Source organism: Hypanus sabinus, chromosome 8 (assembly GCF_030144855.1).
Source record: "Hypanus sabinus isolate sHypSab1 chromosome 8, sHypSab1.hap1, whole genome shotgun sequence".
Taxonomy (NCBI): domain Eukaryota; kingdom Metazoa; phylum Chordata; class Chondrichthyes; order Myliobatiformes; family Dasyatidae; genus Hypanus; species Hypanus sabinus.
Genome location: NC_082713.1, coordinates 38,062,007 through 38,085,913, shown reverse-complemented (window position 1 = coordinate 38,085,913; position 23,907 = coordinate 38,062,007). Strand labels below are relative to the sequence as shown.

General features: G+C 38.8%; 1 protein-coding gene across 1 annotated transcript in view; it reads left to right on the top strand.

Annotated features, from left to right (window-relative positions):
* The window catches only part of arhgef9a (Cdc42 guanine nucleotide exchange factor (GEF) 9a), a 295,537-nt gene that overhangs the window by 208,348 nt on the left and 63,282 nt on the right, over positions 1-23,907 (top strand). Inside the window, exon 12 of the mRNA XM_059976966.1 lies at positions 22,195-22,438. Coding sequence (XP_059832949.1) covers positions 22,195-22,438 — 244 coding nt within the window. The remainder of the gene's footprint in view (positions 1-22,194; positions 22,439-23,907) is intronic.

Sequence of the window (23,907 nt, the reverse complement as noted above, 5' to 3'; positions counted from 1 at the left end):
AAGGCTCACTGGTCTATAATTACCTGGACTATCCCACTATCCCTACTACCTTTTTTGAACAAGGGGACAACATTTCCCTCCCTCCAATCCTCCGGTACCATTCCCGTTGACAACGAGGACATAAAGATCCTAGCCAGAGGTTCAGCAATCTCTTCCCTTGCCTCATGGAGCAGCCTGGGGAATACTCCATCAGGCCCCGGGGACTTATCCATCCTAATGTATTTCAACAACTCCAACACCTCCTCTCCCTTAATATTAACATGCTCCAGAACATCAACCCCACTCATATTGTCCTCACCGTCATCAAGTTCCCTCTCAGTGGTGAATACCGAAGAAAAGTATTCATTGAGGACCTCGCTCACTTCCACAGCCTCCAGGCACATCTTCCCACTTTTATCTCTAATCGGTCCTACCTTCACTCCTGTCATCCTTTTGTTCTTCACATAATTGAAGAATGCCTTGGGGTTTTCCTTTACCCTACTTGCCAAGGCCTTCTCATGCCCCCTTCTTGCTCTTCTCAGCCCCTTCTTAAGCTCCTTTCTTGCTACCCTATATTCCTCAATAGACCCATCTGATCCTTGCTTCCTAAACCTTATGTATGCTGCCTTCTTCCACCTGACCAGATTTTCCACTTCACTTGTCACCCATGATTCCTTCACCCTACCATTCTTTATCTTCCTCACCGGGACAAATTTATCCCTAACATCCTGCAAGAGATCCTTAAACATCGACCACATGTCCATAGTACATTTCCCTGCAAAAACATCATCCCAATTCTCACCCGCAAGTTCTAGCCTTATAGCCTCATAATTTTCCCTTCCCCAATTAAAAATTTTCCTGTCCTCTCTGATTATATACTGCCCTGAGATTCATTTTCTTGTAGGCATGCACAGTAGAACAATGAAATACAATAGAATGGAGAAAAAACTACACACATAGGCTGACAAACAACCAATGTGCCAAAGAAGACAAACTTTTCAAACACAAATAATAATAATAGAATAAATAATACTGAGAACCTGAGTTGTAGACTCCTTGATAACCCGCCTCACCTTGCTTTGACAAATCCCATCAATATACCCTTCTATTTCTTCCTTTCCTATATGCCTACATAATTTTCTTTTGAAAACACCTTTGCTTTATGCTTCACGTATGTTCTCTGGTGGCAGGTTCCACACTTCACTGCTCTCTGGCCAAACTACTCAGTGCTGGGTTTATTCAGGGCTAGGAGCTTTAGCAATACCTGACCCTTAACTCTTCCATTTGCACACTGTATGCACTGGCTAAGCATGTGTACTGTGGCAGGACAGGGTATTTACAGTATATTCAACTGCGTTGGGATGGAATGCAAGGGAGGGTGTTTAGGCTAATGAACAGCATGTGTAAATGAGCGAAGACAACTGAAAGGGCAAATAAAATATTTGACACCATGTGAAAATAGTGCGGACAAAAATTCGGTATGAGCATATCAGTGTATATTCTAAAATAATTTTCATGACCTACAATATGGTTTTTTTAAACTTGTTCCTGAAATTAATGAAAATGGATGTAATATATTATGTATTCTGTGAAAGTATTCTGTTACAAAAATTACAAGAGTTAATTAAGGATTTATTTTAATTTTATTGTAACCACTGGTCCATGGGAAATACTTGCAAGAAAATATTAACTCAGCATAGTTTTCCCAAGGTGTGCATAACCCTGCACTAAAAGAGCATTTTCATGATATTGTTCTAATGATTTTCAGTGGTGTGAGTGAGGACTACCTAGTGGACAGGTAGTTTCAGCTATGGTGCTGGATAAAGGAAGCCTCCGTGTGAAGCCTGGTTGAAGAAGATAATCTCATTTCTCCTGTTTTGTACTCATTTGTAACTGATGAACATGGAAAGAAAACTCTTTTCAAATAATTTCTTCTGGCATTTCTGACCACTTTAATTGAGACGAAATCTGCTGAAACAACTTGGGGGAGTGGTGACTGCAGTTCCCTCTTGGATCAATCTACTCGAGGCAGAGGAATTTCTATGGCCTTTTCTTTATCAAATTATTCTCTTCCTCTTGCCTCCTGTGCTCAAAAAAGTTGTGCTGGGAAATGCATGGCAAGTGCCTTTCTGTCTTCATATCTCTGATGTGCCTGCATCAACTTTGATAGATAGACAGAGAAGCTATTAAATTGTGGAAGGTATGCATCTGTCCACTCATCCATGGACTCAACATGAGGCAACTGGTTGGTGATTAACAGATGTTTTTTCTGCAGCCCAGATAACCTATTCCTGTAAAATTTTCTTTCTTTCAAAGATCCAATTCCTGCCAATTACACACGATATCAGTTGTAATGCATTGATTTCTCTAAATAAAATCAAATGCAAGAATATCACTATGATTATCTGAATGTGATCACCCTTGTACAATCCTCCTTGTCATAGCTGGCTCAATTTTTAAACCCACTTTCCTACCAAAAAAAAAGAAGCAAATATAATCCCTCCAGTTATTTTCTACCTTCCAAGCTGTTTGGATTCAGCCACCAATCTGATGGGCAATTTATCAATCTCTTCAAAGCCAAGCATACTTTTCATCACATTAAACATGATTTGTTCGGTCAATACCAATCAAGCAGAATTTCACTGGAAACTGATTTTTGGGAATGATCCAGTGCATTTTACTTGTCAGCTAAGGAAGAAGAGAAGTACATTTAAAATGTTTGTGTATGTGACTGCGAACATCTGGAATCCCATTTTGAATTCACTAAGGATGGTTGTCACTTTCCTTCCCAGAAATATCCCATTCCTCTATACAATAACAGCCTTGGAACCCATTTCAAGGCTCCACTTTCCGCCTTATTAATCTTTTAGTTAGTTATGTTCTGTACAAGTGGCAGACCTGCCACCATCTTGAAGTTTGCTGCTATTATGAATGTTGTTCATTAACAATGGGTGGTGGCTCTCCCCTTGGAATTTACACTAGACATGTTAGCATTTTGCATTTGGAGAAAGATCAGACCGTGCCTTTGATTGTGAGTAAGTTATTACAGGAGATGCAAATGCCCCTTAATGGGAAGACAGAACAGTACTTTATAGCTGGAAACATCTAAAGATAATTCAGGTACATTTTTCGAGGTATACAGGATTGCCTCAGGCTGATTTTAAGCTTTTAAACATTAAGCAAGATAATGAGATTTTTTTTTCTCATCATTCTGAAAATTAAAATGATGTTCTATTTGCCTAACATGAAAATGATGGGTGTTATTGCATATACCTTTGCTAGCAAAATATGAAGTTCTTTGATTGTCAGGAATAACTTAATCAGCAGAAGTGTATTCATATGAAAGGTTTTGTTTTACTTTAAGAGGACATTTATTTCAGAATTGTTAAATGTCTTCTCGAAGGACATCTCAAAAAGTTATTTCAAAGTGAATTTTTTAATACATTGAACAATTTTCCTTTGTCTGCTTCCTGTCCTCCATTATTCTATTAAACATCCATTCTTTGGTGGAGTGCAGTTTTATAATCTCTAGGTATTCTGCAGTATCCCAGCGTTAATCTTGATTTCAGGATCAGGGTGCTATTCAACCATGATAGGCTTCACAGGTAATTCTTTCATTAACTGCTATCTGCATATCTCTTCTGCGTCACTGAGTAATGCAGATGAGGTGTAATCTCGGTTGCTATTCTGCTTTCTGGTCCATTACACTAGGGAATATTGCAGTACCACTTCAGGCATTCTCTCCAACATCTAATCAACATAGATCTAAATAAGAACTAAATAAGAAGGATCTAAATAAAAACTTCCTTAAATTCACTGCTTAAACTACTGAGCTTCTATATAAATCACATAATTTCTGATGCCAAGTATTGATCTTAAACAATTAGAGACTTATCCGAAATAATTCTTGGCATCTGTCTTTTGAGTAGCAGATGCACAGTTCAGACTACAACAAATCGAGCTAATCTGTTGTTAAATTAATTCCTTAAAAACGGATAAATGTTTAGTGGTGAAGAGATAAATATAGAAGTAAAGAAAATGTCATCGTGCTTTTGGGGCAACCAAAAACTATCATGAAACTATAACAAATCAAGATGAACATTGCAGTTTTGAATGTGAGAAAGATGAGTTCTTGATTGGATTCTTCTTCTACTGGATATAGGTTGCTGACAGCAGCTTGCCAGAGTCTTCTAGTCTTTCAAGTTGTCTCCAGGTGTGGCCCTTCTTCGAAGATCCTTTCTCTCCCAGGGATGAGATCTTTGGAGCTTTTGGTGGCAGTTCTGCATCCGGGCTTGGGTCTGTCCATGACAGATTTCCTGATTTGACTTAAAAATATATTAAATAATCTTTATCTTCAATCTGCTTTATAAATAAATTGAACATATGCACTTGGAAAGTAAGATTAGTTAGAAATATTAAGTGGTTCTTCAATTTCTTGTTTCAGAAGCATGCCCTTATTACGTTGTCCTTATGGATACAGTTCTATTTGAATCTACAACTCAGGAGGTGTTGGATCCTGATACTTTTGTGATCCAAGGGTTCTTAGTAAGTCAAAAGAGAAACATAAAACTTGTTGCTTATGATCATTTAATTGTGTTTTATAAGAGCAGAGAAGAAGAAGGTAGAAGCACGACAAGAGACAAGGTGAGGGAGAAAGAATAAAGGCAGTATGGTCTTCTCATACCAGACTACTGATAACAGAAAATTCATTTGATAGCAGTTAACCAATAAATAGCCACCTCTAAAACCAAGAAGTCTCGAGGAAAATATGGTGTCAACTGTAACCACAAGACCATTGTGTATACTGTATATACTGCAGGTGATTATATAACAATACAAACAAGCATAAGAAAGTTAAACTGCAGGGAAAATAACCATTCTGCACCCCAATTCAAATGAGGACGCAACATTGACTAAAAACGTTTAACATAAGGATAAAATTCTACACATGGGAATCTTTTCATTCCTGTGATTGTGGAGACTCATGGAAAGTAAATGAGAGGAACAGGATGAGCAATGACTTTATTGAATGGGGCTGACTGTTCTCTTCCTGTTTTTATTTCATTTGTTCTCACTTTAAATATTTAGGGAGTGTTGATTGAGGGATAAACATAGGCTAAGACATGTTATTTCTCTTCTTTGAATTATGCATGGGTAATTACAATCTTTAAAGAACCAGAGCAGGCAGACAGAAGCCCATATTAAAGTTTTATCCAAACAACTGTGTCTTTGATAATTGGCATAGTCCCTGGACTGTCAGCTATAAACTGTTCAAATTTTGCTGAGGATGCACAGGAGAACTTTATTAACTGATTAAAACTGACAAATTAATGCAAATTAGCTCTAAATATTGTCCACACTATCCTTTGTGTTTTCTCTGGTCATTTTTGGAAGCATTCGGTATTCTACTGTGGAATTATTTGACTTCCACAGTACTATGTAGGAGTTCCATGGATCATAATCACTACAGGTTTAAAAAATATATATTGTTAATTACAGTGGGATTGCATGTTCTTGTCAAGTATTAATGCCTTATGATTAGTAAATTAACCACAGCAAGCAAATCAATTAATTTTGTAACAAGCATAAAGTGTTCATTTACTATAAATGTAACAATGCAAAAAAGTGTAGGTTTTATGCATTAAATGCATAGATAGTCTGATCACATCTGAAACCATCTGTTTATGAGAAAAAAATATTTCCCAGTTGTCTTTTCCTTCATTTGAAGATACAGATTATTGATTTTTAGCTTGTTGCAAACTGACTTAAGCCCTCACAAATCTTGGACAATATGTTGGTTTTAATATCGGACATTTTCTAGAGCAGTAAGTCCAGTCTATTTACTCATGGAGAATAGCCAAGAATGTAGGTAGATGGGAAGGCCATTTAAGAGAAGAATTAGGCCATTTGGCCCATCAAGCCTGTGTCGTCATTCTATCATGGTTGCTTTATTATCACGCTCATTCTCCTGTCTTCTCTGTGTAATCTGTGATGCCCTGATTAATCAAGAAATCTATCAACCTCTGCTTTAAGTATATCCAATGACTTGGCCTCTACAACCATCCATGGCAACGTATTCCAAAGATTTAACATCCACTGGAAAAGAAAATCCCCCTTGTCTCTGTTCATCCTTCTATTCTGTGACTAGTGAAGTTCTTCAGGGGTCGGTGTTGAAACCACTTCTTATCACATTATTTGTCAATGATTTGGATGACAGAATTGATAGCTCTGTGACCAAGCCTGTGAACAATATGGAAACAGGTGGAGGGGCAGGTAGTGTTAAGGAAGCAGGGAGTCTGAGAAGGACTTAGACAGATTTGGAGACTGGGCAAAGAGGTAGCAGATGGAAAATAGTGTAAGAAAATGTATGGTCATGCACTTTAGTAGGAGGAATAAAGGCACAGATTATTTCTAAAAATCAGGGATGCAAAGGGACTTGGGAGTCCTCGTGCAGCATTCTGTAAAGGTTAACTTGCAGGTTGAGTCAGTGGTGAGGAAAGTAAATGCAATGTTAGCATTCATTTCGAGTGTACTGTAAAAACAAGGTTGTAATACTGAGGCTTTAAAAGGCACTGGTCAGACCACATTCGGAGTATTGTCAGCAGTTTTGTGCCCCTTATCAAAGAAAAGATGTGCTGACATTGAAGAGGAGCAAGAGGAGGTTCACAAAAATGTTTCAGCGAATGGAAGGATTAACATATGAGGAGCATTTGATGGCTTTGGGATTGTACTCACTGGAGTTTAGAAGGTCGAGAGGTGATCTCATTGAAACCTATTGAATATTGAAAGGCCTTGATAGAGTGGATGAGGAGAGGATGTTTCCTATAGTGGTGGAGTCTCGGACTAAAGGGCACCGCCTCAGAATAGAGGGACGTCTATCTAGAACAGAGATGAGGACAAAATATTTTTAGCCAGAGAGCGGTAGATCTGTGGAAGTCATGACCACAGACGGCTGTGAAGGCCAAGTCACTGGGTATATTTAAAGTGAAGCTTGATAGGTTCTTGATTAGCTAGAATTATGTGGAGAAGGCAGGAGAATGGAGTTGAGAGGGATGATATATGAGCCACGATGGAATGGCAAAGCAGACTCAGTGGGCTGAATGACCTAATTCTGCTCATATGCTTTCTGTCTGGTCCTAGGAAACCCTTCACGTCTAGAGCCAGTTCTGCCAATTGATTAGGTCATGGCTGATCATTGTCATGTTTTGGAATTATGTAATACCTTTATTGAACACAAATATGTTATTCTCCATTGTAAAGTTTTCAGTTGAAAAGATTTTTGGGAAGGCAATGAGAGCTAGAGTCAGAACACCAGTATTCCAGTACATCTTTTGTGAAGAAGTCCTCTGTGATATCATACTGAGTAGACTGACTCAATTTTTAAGGCTATGTTCCTTTTTTTCTGAACTCTTATTTAAAAAAATAATTCAAAGGGTGCGGATTTGGCAGGCTGAGCCAGCATTTAACTGCCCATCCTGAATTGTCTAAGAAAAGGCTGTGGTCACTTCCTCCTTGAACTGTTGCTGTCTTTAAGATATGATCATACCCAGAGGTGTGTAAGGAAAAGAGTTGCAGGATATTGACGCAGTGACAGCAGGAATAGCAGTATGTTTCCAAATCAAGATGATTTTGCTGTCCTTGTCCTTCTATCTGGTAAAGGACAAATGGTGGGTTTGGAAGGAGCTGTCTATGGACCTTGGTGAGTAGCTGCATTGTGTCCCGTGGATGGTGCAAATTGTTGCACCAGTCATGAAGTGAGTGAATGATTGCAGATAGGATAGCTACTCAATAGGCTGCTGTGTCCAACATTGTGCCGAGCTTCTTGAGTGTTGTAACTGCACTCATCCAGACAAGTGGAGAGTTTGTCATCAGAGTCCTGCCTTCAGTCTCTAATGCACACTGTGTTTATGGCTGCTCCAGGTCAGTTTCTGGTCCATGGTAATCTCCTGGGTGATGATAGTAACATCCGTGAAAGTCAAACAGCTACTAGCTAGACTTTCTCTTGTTGGATGTCTTTGTTGCATGACATTTGTCTGGCTGAAATGTTACTTGCTGCCTATCACCTCAGGCCTGGATGTCATCCAGGTCTCGATGCACTTGGATGTGGACTGCTTCATCATCTCGAGTCGCGAATGGCGCTGAGTATTGTGCAGTCATCAGTGAACAACCCAATCTCTGACATTATGACTGAAGGACGGTCATTGATGAAGCAGCTGACGATAGGGGGTGGGGAAGACACTACTCTGAGGAGCTCCTGCAGGGCTGTCCTGTGACTGAGATAATTGACCTCCAACCACCAGAGACATCTTAGTACTAGGTGTGATTCCAACCAGTGGAGGGTTTTCTCACTGATTCCATTGTCTTCAACATAAAAGGGCTCTTTGAAGCCACACTCAATCAAATGCTGCCTCGATGTCAAGGGCAGTTACTGTCAGAAGTAATAGCTTCTCTCCATCTATACTTCAAAGTCCTTTAATAATTTCAGACACCCTAATTAGATTATTCTTTAATCTCATGTACTGTATTTAAAAGGATAAAAGCTTATCTGTTGCTAGGCTGGCTTCAGTTTAATTCTTTTATCTCCAAAATCATTCTCATGAACCAGCATATCAGCCCCTTCCAAAGCTAGTATATGCTTTTTTTGGTCTGTTTTTCCTTCTTTCTCCCCCCTCCCCTTTCCTGCATATATCATGTAAGTTTCATTTTAAAATCTGGTTTACAATCAATTCATTTTGCCTAGCATTTATTTCCTGTGGGGATCCCATTAACAAAGTATGTTTTGAGTGGATGGCGCAGGCACTGAAATAAGTCACAGGCAGCCTGTTGTAGTGATGCGAAGCATACAAATGTGTATATTGGATGATGAAAGAACTGGGCTTATTTAAGATACAGTACAAAGTAAAATAAGTTTAATTATCATTCAGCCATACATGAATATAGCCAAAGGAAATAGCATTCCTCTGGGGCCAAGGTGCAAAACACATTACTAACAGCACACAGCACAATGAACATAGCACAAATAGCACACATGATTACGATTTCAGAAAAACATACACAAAGTGAAAAAATTAATGTAGCCCAAGACCCCGAGTGACATGACTGTAGATTGATGATATGTCGCCCTGGTCCAGCTTGTTCTTCCACTGACTGGGCACTGGAGGGCTGCACTGATGGAAGGGGATGGCCCCAACCCAGTACAGATTCCAGTGAGCCCACAGGGGCCACTGCTCTCTCCCATACTGCCCTGGCACCTCCTCCCCTGGGCGAATGCCAAAGGCAACCCTACTGCAAGAGCCTCGTCCTCACCAAAACTGAGGCATTGAGGCTCAATCTCCTTTGGTTTCGCCAGTGAAGCAGGTGAACTGAAGTTGTGATATTCTGGATTATCAATGTTCAACGGGTCCTGTGATCTCAATAAAAACATCCAAGGCAATCACGAACTCCATTTGTTGGATCGTATACCGTTTCAACACAACAGTATGCTACAAGTCCAGTGCATCAAAAATCACAACAATAACTGTAAACAGGGGAGACTAGATTTCTGTATCAAGCATCCATAAAAATCTTTGGTCATCACAGATGCAGAATAGCCTTGTGGGTAAATTACAAGTGAAAACAGTATACTAATCCTTTTTTCTCCTCTACCAGTGCTCTATCACACAGCAGAGAATTGTATGACTGAGCATTAGCAGAGAAGAAAGGATTAGGAACATAGAAAATAATAATGAAATATTCAGCAAAATATAATTCCTTCTGTGTTTTTAATGCTGCATGTGTGGTAAAGCACAATTTAGAAACCAGTATTATTTTATATATTTACCTAGTTTCTCAAAGTCAATTTTCTGGGAATAGGTGCACTTGACAGTTCTATTATTTGCAGTGATTGGAGGCACATTTCTTTTGCCTGAGCTGCTACTCCTAATCAGATTTTGGAACTACAAGGACCAGTTTTGAGAGCCTCCAGCATGATTTCAATTTTAACTAAATTGGTCTGAATTAAGTTACTTTACCACAAATTGTTACTCATTTATACCACATTATTGCTAAGGTTATAAAGGGAGCCAGAACTCTCGATTAAGGGACATCTTATGTATGAGCTGCTTAGAACAATTTTCAAGCATCCCAGAAGCATTTTACTGAAATCAAGCAAAAGTCACTATTGTACAACTTTGTTGAGCCATTTCTTATATAACACCTTAAAATCATATTTTAACATGACTAAGGGACATGAAAAGGTTGAAGTATTGACTGAACCTTTATTGCAATAAGTCACATTTTAATGTTTCTTCAACATTTCTCAAAGTCGAGCACGACTCATGGCTGACAGACGAGATTGCTTATCTGCATATCTCTAATATTGTAAGCAAACTATTTTAAATAATGCTGGCCTGTCTATTAACTAACTGTTAGCAGAGTGCAAAACAAAAAGGTATACACAGAAAATATCGGAACAACCATAGTTAACTATCTATTACAATAAAAACAGGTGGAAACACACAACTTGACTTAGTTTTATTTAAGTCAGGATTCCTCTTATAAGAAGGGTGGAATACTAGGAAGGGGATTCTGGGGTGAAATTGAAAAATCATGAATAGCACTGCGCTTTATTATCAGGGGAGGTTGAGAGAGCAACTTCAGCTGAATTTTTCTTCTGCTTGCTGTCACAGTGTAAAATGAGTGGGAGGGTAACAAAAAGCTGCAGCAGTTCTGAGCCAACGACAGAGAAAGTCGGCAGGGTGAATCATGATTAGCCCATCAGATCTGATATGCCTAAATGTTGAAATTACCTTCTTAATGTGGTATTTGTCTCAATCTAGACATGAAGCTATACTGATATTATGTGCAAAGAGATTAACATTAATTTTGAATTTATTGAAATCTCTTTTGAACACATTGCATCAATAGCTGGATATCTAATACTTCTTATGACTTGAGACTGGAGATTGTGAGGAAATTTGATAGCCGAACACTAATCATGCATAGTGATTATTACTCCAGATCAGACTGTTAATTCTTTGTACAAATTTTCTGATATTCAGAGGCCAGTGCTTGGGTGATGGCTTTACCCCTTCAATGAATAAAGGAATAGTTGTCTTATATAAATTTGGCTAGAGGTTTAATGATCGTTTTCAGTTGGTTTCAGGAATCGCATTTGGATGAGCAGAGACTGTGTGATTCCGTCAAAGTACCCATCCGCCCACAAGCTGCAGAATTATATCATGGAACTGATTTAAATTTGTGGCGAACGTTGTATGGAATGACTGCCTCGCATCAGCCGGGCCATCATTCACAAGTTTCTCATGGCCTGATTTTCTAACTGGAGCTGGGCCCTTCGGAAGGATTAGGACCAGCCAGGTGTACAGCAGATTTTTGTGGAGCTGCTGGCCAAGGCAAATAATGATGGTAGAACTATCAATAAGGTGGCCTTTATTGATGGCAGTCAAATCCCAAATAGCAGTGGCTGGTACCAAAATGTATCAAAATTCATACTTAGCATGTTTAATCCTTAAGGGTACACTACTATGCGGTATGTAATAGGCTAGTCTGCACACAGAACAAACTGTACTATATTCCACTGACCCATCATTGTGTATGCTAAACTCGTAACACTTGAATATCTCTGAAGGACTGAATTGAAAAATTATTTTATGTTTATGTTTAACAAAGCTCATGTAAGATAGACCATATAGGAGCAGTATCAGGCCATTTGGCCCATCAAGTATGCTCTGCCATTCAGTCATGACTGATCCTTTTTTTGCCCTCCTTGGACCCGCTCCCAAATCTTCTACCCATAACCTTTAATGCCATGGCCAGACAAGAACCTATCAAACCCTGCCCTAAATACACCGGATGACCTGGCCTCCATGGCAGCCTTTGGTAACAAATTCCACTAATTCATTATCCTCTGGCTGAAGAAATTTCTTCCCATCCCTGTTTTAAATGGATGCCCTTCTATCCTGAGGCTGTGCCCTCTTCTCCCAGACTCCCCCACCATAGGAAACATCATTTCCATATCTGCTGTCTAGGCCTTTCAACATTCGAAAGGTTCCAAAGAGATCCCCCCTCATCCTTCTAAAATCCAGTAAGTTCAGACCCAGAGCCATCAAACGTTCCTCATATGATAACCCTTTCATTCCCGGCATCATCCTTGTGAACCTCCTCTGAAACCTCTCCAATACCAGCAAATCTTTTTTTTTAGAAAAGGAGCCCAAAACTGTTCACAGTACTCAAGGTGAGTCCTCACCAGTGCATTATAAAGCCTCAGCATCCCAACCCTGCTCTTATACTCTAGACCCCTTGAAATGAATGCTAACTTGGCAATTGCCTTCCTCACCACCGACTCAACCTGCAAATTAACCATTGGGGTGTTCTGCACAAGGACTTCCAAGTCCCCTTGCATCTCAGATTTTTGGATTTTTTCCCCATTTAGAAAATAGTCTGCACATTTATTTCTTGGACCAAAGTGCATGACCATGCATTTTCCAACATTGTATTTAAATTTTCCACTTTTTTTGCCCATTCTCCTAAACTGTCTAATTCCTTCTGCAGCCTTCCTGTTTCCTCAGCACTACCTGCCCCTCCACTACTCTTCATATCATCTGCAAACCTGGCAACAAAGCCGTCTATTCTATCATCTAAATCATTGATATACAGCATAAAAAGAAGTGGTCCCAACACCGACCCCTACACAACATCACTAGTCAAACAAAAAAGGATCATTTTATTCCCACTCTCTGCCTCCTGCCTGGCAGCCAATGCTCTAACCATGCTAATAACTTTCCTGTAATACCATGACCCTTAACTTGGTAAGCAGCCTCATGTGTGGCCTTCTGAAAATCCAAACATACAACATCCACTACATCTCCTTTATCTAATGTACTTGTAATCTCCTCAAAGAATTCCAGCAGGTTTGTCAGGCAAGACTTTCCTCTAAGGAAACCATGCTGTCTTTGTCTTAAGTTGTTCTGTGTCACTAAATATTCCATAACCTCATCCTTAACAACTGAGTCCAACATCTTCCCAAGGTGCAGGATAGTTGCATTCCAAAAACAAAGAAATATTCAAATGGCAAAAAGTACAAACATAGCTGACAAGGGAAGTCAAAGCTAATGTAAAAGCAAAAGAGGTCAGGCTAACTGGCCTATAATTTCCTTTCTGCTGCCTTCCTCCTTTCTTAAAGAGTGGAGTGACATTTGCAATTTTCAGTCCTCTGGCACCATGCCAGATTTGACTGATTTTTGAAAGGTCATTACTAATGCCTCTACAATCACTACCATTACCTCTTTCAGAACCCTGGGCTGCAGTTTATCTGGTCCGGGTGTCTTATGTACCTTTAATTCTTTCAGATTTTTGAGCACCTTCTCTCTTGTAATAGTAACTGCACTCACTTCTCTTCTCTCACACCATTCAACTCCTGTCACAATGCTAGTGTCTTCCACAGTGAAGACTGATGCAAAATACTCATTTAGTTCATCTGCCATCTCCTTGTCCCCCATTGTTATTTCTCTGGCCTTATTTTCTAGCAGTCCTTTATCCACTCTCATCTCTGTTTTTTTTTTAATATACTTGAAAAAGCTTTTTCTATCCACCTTGATATTGTTTGCTAGCTTGCTTTCATATTTCATCTTTTTCCTCCTAATGATTTTTACTTGCTTTCTCTAGGTTTTTAAAAGCATTACAATCCTCTATAAGTTTTGCTTTGTTGTATGCCCTCTCTTTTGCTTTTATATTAGCTTTGAATTCCCTTGTCAGTCTCAGTTGTACTCTTTGCCATTTGAGTATTTCTTTGTTTTTGGAATACATCTATCCTGCACCTTCTTCATTTTTCCCAGAACCTCAAAACATTGCTGCTCTGCTGTCATCTCTGCCAATTTACTTTGGTTAACTCTTCTCCCATACCACTATAATTTCCTCGACTTCGCTTAAATACTGCTGCATCAGACTTTACTTTCTCCCTTTCAAATTTCAAGTTGAACTCGTTCATATTGTGATCTCTGTCTCCTAAGAGTTCCTTTACCTTCAGCTCCCTAATCGCCTCTAGTTCATTATATAACACCTAATCGCGTATAGTTGATCTCCTAGTAGCTCAATGACAAACTCTAAATTGCCTTCTCATCGGCAGTCAACATTCACTCTCGAGATCCGTCACCAACCCGATTTTCCCAATCTATCTGCATGTTGAAATCTCCCGTGACTATCATAACATTGCACATTTGACACACCTTTTCTATTTCCCATTGTAATCTGTGGTCCACATCAGAGCTACTGTTTGGAGGCCTGTATAAAACTACCATCAGGTTTCTTTTACACTTACATTTTCTTAACTGAACCCACAAGGATTCAACACCTTCTGTTCCTATGTCTCATCTTTCTACTGATTTGATGCCATTCTTTAACAGCAGAGCCATGCCACCCCATCTTCTGACCTTCCTATCCCTCCGATACGTGTAACCTTGGATATTTAGCTCCCCAACTACAACATCTTTCAATCACGATTCAATGATGGCCACAACATTATACCTGGCAATCTGTAATAGTGCAACAAGATCATCCACCTTATTTCTTATACTCCATACATTGGGATATAACATTTGGAGTACTACCCTTTTTGATTCTACACACCTAATGCACTGATACTCACCCTGCGGGCCTTCAATTTTGACCTATCATCTGCCTGCACTTCCTAACTGCAGTTTGACTGCAGGCTATCTTTGCTTTTTTACCCTAGTATCTGGGTGGCAACATACCATCCAGGTGTCCCTTTCATGTTCACAGAATCTCCTGCCTGTTCCTCTGACAATTGATTCCCCTCTCACTACTGCTTCCCCTTTTCCTCCTACACCATGGCCCCATGCTCAGTGCCATTCCCCTGGAAATACCTCATTTGTAGTTTGTGTCATTTAACTCCTCCCATCCAGTCCTGATAAATTGTGATCCTTATGTATTTGCTGTGTAATGTATCCTTCTCTCAAACCACAATATTATTTACTCTCAAGATAGTTTCTGTATACATGGAAAAAGACTGAACTAGTCAAAGTCTTCAGGATTGCTGACATACCCTCCATGTACATACACTGACTGCCATGATCACTGCTCCTCCTAGAGAATTCAGTTCTCTAAGTACTTTAAATTAGATTGCTGCTCTGTTATGCCTTAAGCAGTAACGTTCCAACTCAAGACCGTAGCAGTTTTCATACCTCTTTGGTACTGCTGGATTCTCAGGCAAATAGCTGAGGGAAAGCTACCAATACTATAGGCAATCAATGCCCCATTGGCTAACACAGCTGATTAAAACTCATATCACATGATGTTTTAAGTTCTTAATGGTATATTAGCCTTAAAACAGTACATGTTATACCAGTGGTAAAACAGTAAGACTGGGAGTACAAAATAAATGTGGGAAAAGGAGGTATGATCAGATTCACAGCTTCAGAAATCAAAATCCAACAAGAATTTAGGAAAAAATCTTACATCAGCAGCTCTATTGCTCCAGCAAATTTTAATTATCACTTAACATGCCATAGTATACACTCAGTACTGAGAATATTCTGGAACAATGATTTCAGAGGTGATTTACACACACCCCCAATTCTGCATCAGAGTTTGATTCATGTAAAGTTTTATCTGTGAATCTCCAGTGGGGAGAAAAAATGAAAGGCAGTATGAGCCAAATTTCAAATGTTTCAAAGGTACATTTAATGTCAGAGAAATCTTTACAATATACATCCTGAGATTCTTTTTCTTCATAAACATCCACAAAAACAGAGGAGTGCTCCAAAGAATGAATGACACTTCAACATTAGAACCCCAAAGTCCCACCCAGTACCCCTCCCACACATAAGCAGCGGCAAAGCAACAACTCCCTCCCCACCAGTAAAATGTGATTAAGTTTGAAAAGATTTGATTAAAGGGTGATTATAGTTGAAAAAATGAAGAGCGCCTAAAAGGCAGATGTTTACGTCGCCATCTTGAAACTCCACCCCCAGTAAAATGTATCAGCTCCCCCACTGAGCACTCAAGCATGCAGCAAAGCATCAATAAAGACACACAGTACCCCAAAGACTACTCGTTCACTTGGTAATTTGACATACCACAGGCTCTCTCTCTCTCTCCTGAATAAGGGCAAAAGAGGTGTCCCCATTTCACAGCGAGAGGGGAGACATACCCAGCAACTTGCTGGTTAAAAGTGTGTTCCTTTGTTTTTTCCAAGCTCTGTGCCCAAAGCACTTGGATCTCTGGGCACACAGCCAGCAGCCAACTTGCTGCTTTCGATCTTCTGTGTACTCCCGCAACGCACCACTTTTCTGCGGCGGCACACACCTCAAGTCCACCTGCCTCCAGAGCCACAAAATCCCAGAATCCTGAAGGCGCGGTCTTCTAGGCCACATCCTTGACATATCAAATAGCGGCCAGTCGTGAAACCCCGAGAGCGGGTCCCATTCCTGCAAAGAACCGAAGTCAGCGTGTAACTCCAGGTCAGGGTCTTCATAAAGCAACTTGAAAGGGTAAAATGGAGACATTAAAGATAGAAATGGAGCTTTTTCTGAAGATGCAAGCGAAGGAATGACCGTTAGGTGCCATCGTCCTCCTAAACTCCCAGCTCAGGTTTACTGAAGATTTACACTCCAGACTGTCTGACAATCTTTTTCACTCTCTTAATCTTTATACAGTCAAAAGAAATTAAGTATGTGGGAAAAATGCTAAAAATGGGAGAAATAGAACCGAGTGTTGAAAGTACGCCAGCAAGTCAGTAAGCTACAGTGCAGTGTTAATATTTCAGGTCAGTGACCTTCCATCAGATCTATTGAAGTTATGACATCGTCTGGTGAAATCGTTGATCTGATAAGTTAACACTGTTACATTCTCGACCAAAACTGTCTGAACTTCTGACTATAGCAGTTTCTATTTTTTATTTCAGATTTCCTGCATCTGAAGTTTTTTTGATATTTTTGCAATGGCTGATATTCTGTTGTTATTCTGTTAGAGATGTGCCTTGTTCTTTTTTCCACTCAAGCCAACAATAAAATGCTCACTAACATTTGCAAATATGGTGAGGGAAAATGCACAAAACCTCACCAGATTGATTCCTGGGCTGAAACGTGTGCCCTACGAGGACAAATTAGGCTGAAGCGCCTATTGACTTTGCTTCTGGACCTTAGGAAAAATGAGAGGTGAACTGAATGAAATATATAAAATTTTAATAAAGTTTTACAGGGAAGATGAAGGGGTAATGATTCTCAGCTGAGCAGGAGCTGCAACAACCAAGAGTTGTCAGAGAATGAAATTGACAGGGCTTTGCCCAAGGTGGCTTTTATGGAGCTCCCTCAAGTTATTGCTTCAAGAGTCTCAGATTTCTGTAGCAAACAATAGCTGAACAATGCCACATCCTTCAAGAGAACCTGCAGCCTTTTATGACAGCTAGTCATTTTCTGTTAGCACCCTGGCATGAAACCTTAATTTCATTGCTCTCTCCGCAACTACTGCCTGACCTGCTGTATATTTTCAACTTGCTTTGTTTTTATTTCATATCTACAGGATACATAGTGTTTTATTTTCCATCATCTTAAATACACACAGCATCTTTAGACTTGTTCTCAATAACTTTTCATGTAAATGTCTTAAATTCTGCTGATTTTTGAAAAGTGATGTTAACTAGCAGCAGTTGTACGCCCTGTGAATTATACGTGAATGCTGAATTCTTCATTGAGTCACATTCTTCGGTGTTTTTACAATAAGCATATGGTTCTGCTCTTTGTTTCTTCCTTCTGAAAATGTACCATCTCACAATTAAGTATATTAACTTGCATCTGCCACCTGTTTGCCCATCCTACTGTTTACATATTCTTGAAGACTTCTCTGCCTAGATTAAAAGGCAAGAGCTCTAAGAAAAGGTTGGACAAACCTGGGTTGTTCACAAGAGAACACTGGAACCTAAAGGGAGAAATCAGTGTGATTTTTAAACTTAAGATAGGCATCAATAGGGTAGCCATTCGGACAATTTCCCCAGTGTAGAAATGCCATACAGCAGAGACCATGCTTTTGAGGTTTTTTCTGGGGGCATGGAGATTAAAGGTGACATGGAGGCAAGTTTTTTTTTAATGCAGTGGCAGATACTTGATATAGGTTTCCAGGAGTAGTAGTGGAAGCAGGCAGTTTGACAGAATTTAAGAGGCTTTTAGAAAGATAAATGAATAGTAAGGGAATGGAGCAATATTGATGACAAACAGGAGGAGCATATTTAATATAAATTTACATCATGATCAGTAAAACATTATGGGCTGAATGGCCTGTGCTGTATTGTTAAATGTTCCAAATATAAAATAAACACAAATTGTTTAAATTACTGTTAATTTACAAGGTGGGATGCACTTTACTTCAACAATGCTAAAACTGTTTTAAATATTCTACCTTCATGGTAGTGCATAGAACATGTTGAACTCTTTGTGACTGTGAGTATAATCATATCAAAACAGAATTCATACTGTAAGCAAAGGTGAACCTCACTCTTGTATTAAAAGAGGAGTCAGAACTGATAATGGCAACATAATCATTGCCAACATCAATGCTCAGGTTCACAAATGAAAAATAGGGTCTAATATTGAAATATGATCAGAAAACTGGAACCTAGTAAACAAATAGTACTCTTGAGTCAGGGGACACTGGGCAAAAAAAGATGAAAGAAATATTTCTTAGTTACTTTGACTTGATGAACTAAAGCTTCAAAGCACTAACTTCTGTGAGCCCAACAAAGCAAAAGTTGCCACATTTCAGTATGAATGCATGTTAAGAAAAATGCTGAAGTTCATATGAGAACACCTCAGACCAATAGTAGGAATCAAAAACTTTATGAGAAAGCTTGTGAATAAATATTTATTTTGGATTTCATTATCAGGGGAAGGAAATTTCAGCTATACTTTTATGGCAGAGTTTTGGAGCTAAACTATTCATGACTGGTTAATGTTCAGTAGCAGTAGTGTTCATTTGCAAGAGGCACTAAATGAAGAATTTTTCAACATTTCCTCCCACTCACTGTCCTCTATCTCTTAAAAGAGACAATGTAGTATATGCTATACAAAATCACCTCAGTGTTCCCTTCCAGCTTGCATGCCAAGCTGATACTAGAAATATGTCACAATTCCTTCATTGTGTTTTTCAAAAATCAGTAACCTTCCCTATCAGAGTTGCTGGAGAAGTTCATCATATAGGTTGCAACAGTTCTTAACGGCAACTAATGTACTCAATTCCAAAAAATGCCAGAACTCATGAATAAATAAAAATATATTTTGGGGTTCTGTATGTCTTTTCCTGGCATGAAGGCTTCTTAATAGAGTGAGCATCATTTGTTTCTTTTGCATTTAGCAATGTGGCCGGCTCTAATATGAAAGGTGCTCTCCATGACTGACTTGTCACCTTATTTCCAGTAGCTGGCTCCATTAGATGGACTCCTAGTCTTGTTATGATCTTATATTTTAAATTCTATCTGCACTGTGCTTTTTGGTAGCTTTTACACTTTATTCTAGCACAATGCACTAATTATTTAATCTGCATAAATGGAATGCAAGAGAAGCTTTCCACTGTATTATTTCATTACAATAATACACCAATACCAATTGGAGTTTGATATTGCAAATAGGGGCTAGAATACTATTTTGCCAGTAATTGCTTCGGTCATCCCAATGCAGGCTTCAGTCCACAGGAAGTATCTGGTGATGGGAAAATTAGACTTAGATTTTTAATGTTAGAGAGGTATTGCCGGGTAAATGTTTGTAACACTCTTCCATGAAAAGCATCTGACGGTATGTCATCTGTTAATATTACAACTGAGATTGATAGAATTAGTTGATGGAGACTAGGAAAGGTATATTGAGTGAAATCACAAGCAATTTGATACCATTGCAAAATAGGCTTGTGAGGTTGAATGGTCTTTCCTGTTCCTGGACAGAAGGGGCTAAGCAAAACCTCGAACTAAATGTTCTTTCAGGGTCAACAAAGAAGCTCCTATTATACGTAAATCATTATTAAAAGCAAAGCTCAACACTGCTTTGCAAGTGAAGACTACAAGTCAAAACTAAATAGCTCTTAGTATTCACCAAGGTAAAAGGAGCAGAACAGAATGCAAACTTAGGCATATTGGCAGGCATGTACATTTAAAGCTAATTCATGTTAGAAGCTGTTGATGTATACAGGTTAAACAACTTGGCAATCAGCTTTATCTGTAAATGAAGCAAATAAGTTTATAATGTTATTCAAGTTAATGCATAACAAGTTTTGTAGCTGAGCAGACCCACTGTTTATTATTGCTCTTTGCCCATCTAAATCCAAGTCCTTCACGTTTTCTACTACAGAGTACTGCAAATTTAAAACCTGTCAGACATTGATAGGAGTAATAAAGAGGAGAAATGCGTGGGAGCATGACCATTATTTGATCTAATGACAACATTTCATTTCCTATCCATATGTGATGGTTCATCAGGCATACCCATTAGGAGACCCCATTGTCTTTGATGACTGAGTGAATCAGACCAAGTTTTTTTTTACACTTTTGTTTTTGGGTTTATGTTTTATGATTTTCTCTAATATCTTGTTTTACCAATTTGCTTATTTTCTGGCTGCTTTGTAAGACTTGTGTCCTTGTGATTGTGTTGTGAAAGGAATGTGCTATGTGCAGAGAACAAGTACTTATATTCTTAACTGGGGAATATTCCTCATATGCACTGAATGTAATGAGCTTGTAATCTCCCTTGTTCTGAATGATTTTGCTGCACTTAACTCACAAAGAAAGCCTTTCACATTTAATTATTTGTGTAGCTACATAGCTTAAGTGACATATAATCCTCAGAACTCAGGCCATGGTATATGAAATTGACTTTATTCTATACAGCAATAAATGGATGATATTGGAAGTTAACTTAGAAGGAACCTTGATTTGTTTCAGTGTCAAATCACTGGTGCCAATCTCCCACTTGGATGATCTTATAAGGAATATTGCAATAATTTTGAGGTGGATAACTACTCCTACTAAAATCAAGCTTTATAAGCACAGACTGGTCACCACTCTTTATCTTTTATTTTCCCTTTTCCTTCTTGGTGTATATTAAAAATAATTTATTCTGAGTTTGAGTCATCAGTGGCAAAATGACGATTAGCCTTCTTTATAGTGATGATTCAATATAACTAAATAGCATTGTAGAATCTTCTCTGGCAGTTAGTGGTCAATGTATTGAAATGGGGCTGAAGTCATGTGCTAAGATTAATTATTTCAATCCTAAGTAACAGGAAAAGTTTAATTGGTGTCAAAAAATGTTTTTATTTACTCAACCTTCCATCATTAGATTTGAGAAGATGTTTGCTTGCGAATTGCTCCAGTTCAGTGGATGACAAGTAGAGTAACATCAGCGGCTACTTTAAAGTACCTCCTGTACTTTATAAAGTGGCCACTGAGTGTACTCATGGCTTTCTGCTGCTGTGCTCCAGTCACTTTTAGGTTTGACATGCTGTGCACTCAAGAGGTGCTCTTCTGCATATCACAGTTCTATCATGTGGTTATTTGAGTCACTGCTGCCTTCCTGTCAGCTTAGACCAGTCTGGCCATTCCTCTCTGACCCCTGTCATTAACAAGACATTCTTGTGCCCATAGAACTGCTGTTTACTGGAACTTTTTTCTCTGTAAAGTCCAGAGACTATTGTGTATAAAAATCTCAGGAGATCAGCAATTTCTGGAAGATGCAAACCACTCTGTCTGGTATCAATAATCATTCCATGCTCAAAGTCACTTAGTTCATATTTCTTCCGCATTTTTATACTTGATTTGAACAATAACTGGACCCCTTCTCTAAGTCTGCATGTTTTTGAGCATTGAGCCACATGATTAGCTGATTAGATATCTGCATCTAAGAGCAAATGTATAGGCGTACCTGGTAAAGTGACCACTGAGTATATGTTTAACTGCTTTTTATTTGTAGATTATGTTGTGCATTTTGCTCCATCATATTAAAGCACAAAGGAAAGCCATTTAGTACCTCTTGCAAATCTCATCAATTTCTACATTGTATAATCTGAAATTGCATGGTTTATATAAAAACTTCATGTGTAGTCAAAAGTTGGTTCTGTATTATTTAAAACAAAACTACTTTTCCTGATAAATGTCAATCATTTCCAGTAGTGTAGTAGGCTGTTTATACTAAAACATGTTGTTTCTAAATTTCTTTCCTCAAGGATTTGATACGACGGGATATCCTTTACTACAAATGCAGAATTGATATGGACAAGTATGAAATGAGTGACATTGTCGATGGAAGAGATGATGAATTTAATGTTAATGCCAAGAATGCCTTCAAACTAAAGAACAAGGAGACAGAGGAAGTGCACTTATTCTGTGTAAAGAAGCCAGAAGAAAAGCAAAGATGGTTGCGAGCACTTCAAGAAGAGAGGAGGATGGTTCAAGAAGATGAAAAGATAGGCAAGATAATTTGTTATTTCTCCTCCTCTACTGAAAGAAATTTGCCTGATAATGCCACGTTTGTCGTAATAATACCCGAGGAGCTTCATATTATTAAAATTGTGCAGAGCTGTTGATTACATGGATTTTGTATCAGTGAGGTAAATGAAGGAACTGGGATAATAAGGATTGGATTAACTTTTGAAATAGCTGTCAGTACAAAAATTTGAGCTCTAGAAGTAATTATAAGTAATTTTAGATTGACAGAAAACAGCAGGAGAATGGTGGTCAAGCAGTGGCCCAAACGTCCAAATTGATGTCTTTTCTTTTTGAGATAGATTTAGATGCAGGACAGCCTGTATGAAGTATGTATATTCTCCCTGTGACTGTGAAGCTTACTTCATGGTGTTCCAATGTCAACCCAGATCCTAAATACACGTGGACTGGGAGGTAAATTGGCCAAAGTAGATTGGCCCTGATATAGAGGTAAGAGGAAGAATCTGGTAGAGTTCATGGGAATGTGGGGAGGGTAAAATGGAATTAGTGTAAATGACAAATATTTAGTCAGAGTAGACTTGTTAGGTAGAAAGTCCAACTTCTTTGCAGTTTGACCCATGGTTATGGTATAGTATTTCATTGAAAAGGATGTTAATTTCCATTATAATCAACAATAGCAGTCATTTTGAGATGAATATGGTGTTCCTAAGTAACTGAATTAGGCAGTAAGTGTTGGATTGTGTCCAATTCTGACCAACTAACTTTTGGAAGGCTTTAAAGCTCTGAAAGAGGACACAAGAATGATTCCATGATTCTATGATGAGGGACTTCTACGGTAATTTTGGACAGGATAAGGGTGGGTTGTTCACCTAGAAAGCAGATAATTTGACAGACATACAAAATCATGGCTTGATTAAGGGAGGGTAAACAGAATCTGTTTCCATCAGCACATAGGTTCAAGAACCAGAATAGGAGATTGAAAAATCATAAGTCTTGATGCCTATATGTTCAAGCTTTGCATTCCGCAATACGTCATCCCTGGAAACGCCAGAGTCCTTTTCCGTAGTGAATACTGAAGCAAAGCATTCATGAAGTACCTCTGCTACCTCCTCCAGCTCCATACACACTTTTCCACTGTCACACTTGATTGGTCCTATTCTCTTGTGTTTTATCCTCTTGCTCTTCACATTCTTGTAGAATGCTGTGGCGTTTTCCTTAATCCTGCTCATGGCCCCTTCTGGCTCTCCTAATTTCATTCTTAAGCTCCTTCCTGCTAGCCTTTTAATTTTCTAGATCTCTATCATTACCTAGTTTTTTTGAACTTTTTTCATATATGATATGAAGTATTTTATTATTCAGTAAGCTGTTATGCTGCTGAGGTAGTAATGAGGGTACAAAGAAATGGCAAATGAACTTTATGGGTACTTTGTATCTATCTTCAGTGTGGAAGACACGAGCAGTGTGCCAGAGGTCCATGTGTGTCAGGGAGCAGG